We start from the raw sequence: 7,534 nt of genomic DNA, 5'->3' as shown, positions 1-7,534 counted from the left end.
TTCTCTGACTAACATTCACATCCACTCTTCACGACCCTCTTTAATTAGTTTACACACATTAACACCAAAAGCATATATATAAGAAACCTTGAACAAAAAGCATATTTCATTGTTTCTTTCTCAAAATTTTAAAACGATAAAATAATAATAACCTTAATTGATAAATTGAAGATAATTATCCCAATATCCCTCTCCATAAAAAGTGGGATTAAAATTGTGTATTTCTTGCTCAAAATTTTTTTTTGTGTATTTCAATCATTTTGTTTTTGTAACTGATGTATTTCAATCATTGGGTCATGATTGTTTGGTGGATAATGATTCAGTGTCAATATTGTTTTGGGGTTTCTTTTTAATCAAGTAGGGTTTAGCTTTTCAGTTTACACTTGTTTGATTTATTCTCCTTTGTCTGTTTATGTTTCAAGTTCAGGCTGATCTAGTTATGATAGGGGTGTACGTCCCAAAGCTTTGTTATTTCTCATCATTGCTTTGTTCACGCATCCTCAAAACCACTGAACTAAATACAGATATATATATATGGTTACGGGTATTCGCAAAAACTATTGTTTTTATTCGGCAAATGTATCTAACAAGTCGACATCACTGATGTTGATTGGACAAGAGTCCAGACAATTAATCTTGGTGTTCATCATCTTCACCTTCTGAGTCTGCAAAGAATATATTGAAGTGGTTAAGAAAATGCTGAATATATTATTTTGAATATCAAAAGAACATATATAAAACATTTGTTGGTTTAGATATGTATGCATTTATAAAAATCTAACCAGAACGAACGTCTCTATCGATTTTGCCTTTGGAACGGAGGCCGATGATGAGCACACGACATATCAAGACCCACCAGTAGATGTGAAGAATCTGTAAGCACCAGAGAAGTGTGTTGAAAACGTAGTACACTGTAAATGGCAGTCCAGTTTCCATCGTATGCTTCTTGTCCCACTCCAGTTTCACGTTTATAGATTCATAGCTGCGTAGGTCAAATATCATACATGGAGAGCAACCAAAAGACATAAAACATCAGTGTCTAAGGTTTAATATAGTATAAACCTGGTACTCCATAGGATCCATAAAGGGTAATACACGAGTCGCAGAAGCGTCCACGACAGGAAAAACAGGATGAACGAGACACTAGTCATGGATTCTAAGCCGCTGTATTTGGACATCTTGCCTATCTCTAGAAACACGTCGCTGATTTCGTGAAGAGCCAATATTACAGAACCTATACGAGCAAATCTTGTATAGAAAATATAACAAGAGGAAGTGAAATTTAAAAGTCTCTTTAAAAGTTAAAAAAAAATGTTAAACGTTAATATCTTTTAACTATTATAGGAGTACCTGAAAACGTAAGACAAAATGATGAGGAATAAAGTTACAATGTGATGAACTATCATGACTTTGAAATCAGATCGTCTTGTTTCCCAAAAGAACAAAGCAAAGAAAGAATATACATTCAACCCGCCTACAAACATGTACAATCCCTTCATTTTCATCCTGTAAAATTAATGTATTATTACTCAAAGAGGAAATTAGGGTTTGAGGGATACTTGACCGGTTTCTTGCGTCTAACGTAACACATTAAGTCAAGCTCGTTCGTGAATCTTACTTTATCTTTTGTTCAGGCCATATCTGGTCTCCTGGTCCTAACCAGAAGCATCTCGTGTCTTTAAACCATGGCTCCTTATAAGTGACGTGGAGAGCAAGTGCTTCGATAGAGATGGAGCAGAGACATTTACAAGCTGATTCTTTGAACTTCACTATCCTCTTTCTTCTACCGTTTGAATCAACACAGTTTCCTCTAGGAAACACCATACTGTTAGCGACTCTCTGTAAATGTGATGGTTACTCATGAGAGATTACTTGCTTCTCAAGTCATGGTGAATACTAAGAGATAGAACTCAAGCAGATAGCGGTGGATCACTTACCTCGAATACGGATCCGTCGAGTATGATTCGGAGAAAAAGGAAGAAGGGAGCGAAGAAGATGAGGACCCAGAAATCAGAAGAAGCTGGGTAAGATTCTTGATCCCAGTCCCAATTCAAGATTTTGAGATCCATTTTAGTCAAGATCCTACAAGAACGGAAGTGTTTGGCTTAACATTATTCTGTTTGTGTTCACTTCTTGTTCTTAGTCTTTGTCTAAAAGTCAACCCCAGAGGAGAAAGAGAAGAGGAAAGTATCCCACTTGACTTTACTTTTGCAAAAAGAATACATCAGAAAAGAAGAACTAACCGTTCAAGCCATCACGAACCAAAAGCAAACTGTTGGACCGACATCGGTTTAAACATCAGTACAATGATATTTGACTACCGATGTCTCGGAAAGTTTATTATTATTCTATATAAAAGTTTGTAGATAAAAAGATTGGTTGATAATAATATAAAGTTGGTGAAATTTGTTTTGTATATTGGATAATGGAAGTAAGTAGAAATAAACCACATTTTAAAAAGAAGAAAAGAAAGATTGAGTTGGTTGGTGAAAATGGGTACAGCTGTGAGAAGGAGTACAAATACGTAAACAATGAATGTCGGCTTGTGATTATTACCACTAAACAAATTTACATACATGATTTCGTCAGGAGGGAGCCGACAACTTCTATTTTTATCAAATATTGATTTACGTGAAACCAGCATCGAGGTTGTAACTTATGGACATCAAATTAGAGAGCCAATCTAACCAAGCTTTCATATTGGGTTAACAAATAACAACCAGTATAAGTTAACTCAAACTCATTTGTAATTTACAAATTCTATTTCACCACTCAAGAAAATAGCCGTCTGCGATGATTCCATGTTTTAGACTTGTTTCACAAACTGATAATAAGTTTGCTATTGATATGGATGAAGATAAATGTCATATTAGTCAGAATCTTAAGAAACCAAGCGAGCATTTTTTTTGGCTCAAACAACAGCTTTATTATTACTTTTTTTGCTAAACTTTATTATTACTCAAACTCGGTTTCCTACATTTGTGGTTAATTTCTTGTGTAGAAGCGAGCATTTTTTTTTAATTTCTCTATTCAAGTATTAACAAGGACATAAAAGAAAAAAAAAACTTTTTTCCAATTTTTGTGTAAAAATGTTATTACAAAACGTAAATGCGAACATTAAACACATTTAAATAGCGTTGACAAAAACACACATTTAAATAGCGTTGACAAATAAACACATTTAAATAGCGTTGACAAATAAACACATTTAAATAGAAAATATTATATTGGATCATTGGATGTTTACGTTTTAACATTTTTAAGATGGTAAAATATTGTGGACCATTTGTCAAAAAAAAAAAAAATACACTTCACTTATAAAAGCCAAAGTAAAGAAGCAAACAACAACCAAGTTATGAGTGAGAGGGGCATGCATCGAAAGTAAAAACAGTGAATTTGTTAGAGACGTGCGTTAATGATGTGGCTGACGATAAATAATATGTTAAAGATTCATAAAAACAATCACGAGAAAGTTTAAGTTCTACCTTCTTAATCAAGTATTACACTTCTAAAAACCATATATAAATGGTTAGGAACAAGTTGGACAAAGAAATCTAGTGGAGTTGACCAATCGGTGTGGTTATGCTATATGTAACTATCCAAAACCATAAGTGCATGGATATATATCAAAGGTATAGTAAACAAACAACCAAAGTATAGGAAAACAATAGATGAGGCAAACAACACAAAGTCCCGTCCCTTTTCTCACTGACTTGCCAACCAAAGTTATCAATTACTTCAAGCCAGTGAATCTCTGATGATGATGCTTTCAATATCTGTGACTTTTCCATATTTAAACCTACAAATAAATGAATCAGTGACAATAATAAATGACGTACAATGACATTACACAGTCTCACATGAAAAGAAAAAAAATCCAATGAGTCCAACTCCATTGTCTCCAGACATTAACGATGTGTACAAACTCGAATAAATCTTCACACACACATCTCTCCAAGTTCACGAGGCCCACTGTAGTACCACCCCCTTTCAGAATTGTTTTTTTTTTAACTACAATGAAATGAAAATGTCTTTAGTTTAAACCCCAAAGCTAAATATGTTTTAACTCAAATATGAGTTAAACAAAGTCAAAACAAAATATAAACTTTTGTAATATGGACTCTCACACACACTTGAATGTGCTAGCTGTCACCAAGAAGGACTCCATTGAAGAACATGGTAAGGTGACGCCAGAGAAACAGGAAACATTGAAGACAAGTATTATGGACTTGATTAGTTTTTTTATTGTGACAGTTGTTATACTCCTTTTTTCTTGTCTTTCTCTTTAAGAAAAACAAAATAATACAGCGAAGGGGGAAAGAAAAGGCTGCAACAGTTTTAAAGACACTGAGAGGATTGGAGGAGGAAGAAGAGAGTATTAAAGGAATGAGGAAGAGGAACAGCTCTTAACCTAATTAAGTAAATGCTTCTTTTATTCCTTCTTGTTTGTTGAGGTGGGTCTCTTCTGGTTTCCACCTCAAAAAAGCTGATCTTTAATATTTAAGATACATAAAGAGAGAGAGAGTGCAGAGAGAAGTTAAAACTTGCAGTAACATTTGGTTGTCACCAATCAAAAGAGCACAGAAAGGACAAGTAAAACTTATGAACTTTGCTTACACATCACTAATTGTTTTGTGTATTGATGTGTTCTGACTGTAGATAAGATTACAGTTTGTTAGGAACCAAAAAAAAATTTAAAGGAAAGTTTAGATTTATATATGTTTAGTTATGTTTGACAAAAAAAATATATATGTTTAGTTATATTATAGAAAAAGAAGAAGAGCATAGGCTTACAATTTTCATAGAGTAATTTTATAATGAAGATGCACTAACCTTCCTTGAAATATATATATCTGCAGTTGGCTTTGTCTGGTAGTGCTTCAAGGGAGTGAAAACAATGGTGCTAAGGGTTGCCATGTGGTGAAACTTACTCCTTCTCTTCAATTATATGAGGCTTCTTATAGGCTCCTGCTTTTCCTGATATTTGACAAACAAATAAAAAAGAAACTTAATATTTATTGATGTTGGAAGAGCAGAGCCAAAGAGAGAAAGAGACACAGAGCCTATATCAGGGAGTAAATTGCTGAAGTGGATTCAAACAAGCAAGGTAGGTAACTTATTTAAAAAGCAAGTGTATCTTTTTTGCATATGTGCTAAACTCAAAACCTTGCTTTTGTGTTCTTCTTTGCGTTGCTCAAAGCCATGGAGTCTCCAAGGAACCATGGAGTCTCTGAGGAGGAGGAGGAATACAACAGTTGTGAGTCAGGGTGGACTATGTACATAGAAGACGCCTTCCATGGAAATGACCATTCCTATATTGTTGCTGATGATGAAGACGATGATGATGGTGTTGACATTGATGATGATTCAAAGGTAAAAGAGGCTGATGATGGTGGTGGTGATGAGGAGAGTGATGATTCAATGGCTTCTGATGCATCCTCAGGGCCTAGCAATCAGCTCCCAAAGAACATCAACAAAAATGCAGCGAGGAAGAATGTTTCTAAACAAGTCTGCATTCAAAAAAGCCAACACGCAGAGAAAACATTAAGCAACGAAGGAGAAAAGTCAGAGCTCAAAGCTAGAACAAGAACAAGTGCAGCTAGTCGTGTCCAGAGTAAAGGCAAGGTGAGCAAAACCAAATAAATACTCATGAAGAAAAAGAGAAGAAGATATGATGATGGTTCACTTAGAATCCAAATCATGTAATGCAAAGAGAGGTTTCAATATCTCTCACCCAAGCCCTGTTGTTTGCCCTTAATAAGCCATGTGTGTAGGTAGTTGCATTGTTTTTCTTTTTTTTTTTTCCAGCATATGTTCTTTTGTTTTTTGGTAGATGCTGTCACGAATAAGTTATCTGCACGGTTCTCCGTTAGAACATCTTGTTATATCATATGAACCCTGTTCTTCGTATACTTCTTTCTTAACACACAAAAAACAAAGCATATCTTGATCTGCATGTTCAACACAAGAGCCACCAAGAAGATGATTCTTGGAAGAAAAAATCCTGATTAATTTACGGTAGTAATCAATTGATAACTACTCTTTAGCATTGAAAAGAACACATCATTCAAGAAATACTAATCATCTTTTTTTTCCAAGAAAAAGAAACGCTCATTCATGGTAGAGGACAAAGCGGTTAATGACAAAAACAGGAGTTTTCTTAGGTTACCAATATTGTTTCTACGATGTGTGGCCCAAGTAGCTAACAGCAGATCTTTGATTGTTTAACAAAATGTCAAGCTACTTTCAAGAGCTTCACATGATTTGTTTACAACACAACAAACTGTAATCATTCACAACCTGTCATTTCCAATTACTATAAACACTTCTTAAGAAACTATTTGCATATCAGGAAATGAGTTATTAGAAAAGATAAAAAAAACTGGTAGATATAGCAACTTAGCTCTAGATAATCATTGCACAGTAATAAGCTTTAGTGAGGCAACAATTAATGGGAACAGAAGAGAACAAAGAGACTTTATAGCTGGCAACTTTCCAGAAGAGGAAGACCCTCACGTTGATGTTATTCTTAGGTCGCTTTCGACTTTGTATAGCCCTCTAAATCCCATCATAATGCTTGTAGGAGCAGTAAACAGAAGGATGAAAACGAAAGATGGGCCGTCACAACCTAATTACGTGACCCACAAAACGTGAAGATACATGAGAGAATATTGCTTGGTGAAAGCATAGATTAAAGATTGAAGGACCAGACTAGTTCAACGATTAAAGGCCAAGAACTAAGCATTTGTGTCAACAATAGCATGTGCATGTTCCATTCCTAGTTGACAATGACTGCCGAGAAAGATTAGTAAAAGCATTTAGACAACCTAAGAAAGCACAACAGTGTCTTGGTACACCAAACAACCACCAATCATTATTGATTTTCGAAACAGTACCTAGGCCTAACAGTACTAATACAAAACAAAACTAGGTTTAAAATCTTTCTTGTCAAAAAAGTCATGTCTTCAAGAAACTATATGAAATCCAATCAGCACATCGAACTAAGAGAATGTCACGTTTGAATTTCCAGATTTGATTTTGATTGTAGTGGGCTAGTGCCAAGATCAAGTCCTTAGAAAATGATAAGACAAGATCAAGTCCTTGGAAATGTCAAGAAAGTTTTGAGAAAGCATGAGACCTGGAAGGACAAGAAAATGATAAGACTTTATTAACCGCTCATTTGCTCCCTCTCATTGTGCCTACCACCTTCAACCTACCGTATCTCTCTTAACACTTAAGGATGATATAGTCTGCGCATTTTTCCTGGGGGTCTACCAACAGCCTTAGTGAATACAGAGAAGGTGCAGGTCTTTCATGTACACTGTTGGATTAATCAAAAGCAGAACATAAACATTAAACATTACCAGCGGGTTTACAAGCTGTAGAGCTGGAAAGAAACAATAGTAACAATGGTACTGAAGATATGCACGATCGGGTTGCAGTGCATCAGCGTCTGATACTCCAATATATACTCCAAAAACAGATAGTTATTTTAGAATTTTCACAAATATTAAGAAAACTTATTAAATTTTGA

The 7,534-nt window shown here is 34.9% G+C and overlaps 2 protein-coding genes and 1 long non-coding RNA gene across 4 annotated transcripts; 1 reads left to right on the top strand and 2 right to left on the bottom strand.

Annotated features, from left to right (window-relative positions):
* Positions 1-434: 434 nt before the first annotated feature.
* Positions 435-2,210, bottom strand: LOC130498300 (ceramide synthase 1 LOH3-like). Its single transcript, XM_056991534.1, has 6 exons — positions 1,938-2,210; positions 1,619-1,839; positions 1,351-1,506; positions 1,063-1,248; positions 783-982; positions 435-665 (listed from the first exon to the last, which is right to left on the bottom strand). The coding sequence occupies exons 1-6, from the start codon at positions 2,067-2,069 to the stop codon at positions 631-633; spliced, it is 930 nt and encodes a 309-aa protein (XP_056847514.1). The 5' UTR covers positions 2,070-2,210; the 3' UTR covers positions 435-630.
* Positions 2,211-3,412: 1,202 nt separating this feature from the next.
* Positions 3,413-5,307, bottom strand: LOC130498731 (uncharacterized). Its single transcript, XR_008937671.1, has 3 exons — positions 5,167-5,307; positions 4,834-4,977; positions 3,413-4,011 (listed from the first exon to the last, which is right to left on the bottom strand). It is a non-coding gene; the product is annotated as an uncharacterized LOC130498731 (long non-coding RNA).
* LOC108821070 (protein SOB FIVE-LIKE 1) lies at positions 4,043-5,928 on the top strand. 2 transcript variants are annotated; one of them, XM_018594116.2, is made up of 4 exons: positions 4,043-4,419; positions 4,860-4,920; positions 5,037-5,107; positions 5,201-5,928. In XM_018594116.2, the coding sequence occupies exon 4, from the start codon at positions 5,203-5,205 to the stop codon at positions 5,641-5,643; it is 441 nt and encodes a 146-aa protein (XP_018449618.1). In that variant the 5' UTR covers positions 4,043-4,419; positions 4,860-4,920; positions 5,037-5,107; positions 5,201-5,202; the 3' UTR covers positions 5,644-5,928. The 2 variants fall into 2 exon arrangements, with proteins under 2 accessions (XP_018449618.1, XP_056848276.1); XM_056992296.1 differs by having other exon boundaries at positions 4,043-4,454.
* The last annotated feature ends 1,606 nt before the right edge of the window (positions 5,929-7,534 follow it).

The sequence above is a fragment of the Raphanus sativus genome, chromosome 8 (genome assembly GCF_000801105.2).
Source record: "Raphanus sativus cultivar WK10039 chromosome 8, ASM80110v3, whole genome shotgun sequence".
Classification (NCBI taxonomy): domain Eukaryota; kingdom Viridiplantae; phylum Streptophyta; class Magnoliopsida; order Brassicales; family Brassicaceae; genus Raphanus; species Raphanus sativus.
The sequence above is the reverse complement of the archived record's forward strand: the minus strand, read 5'-3'. Positions and strand labels throughout refer to the sequence as shown.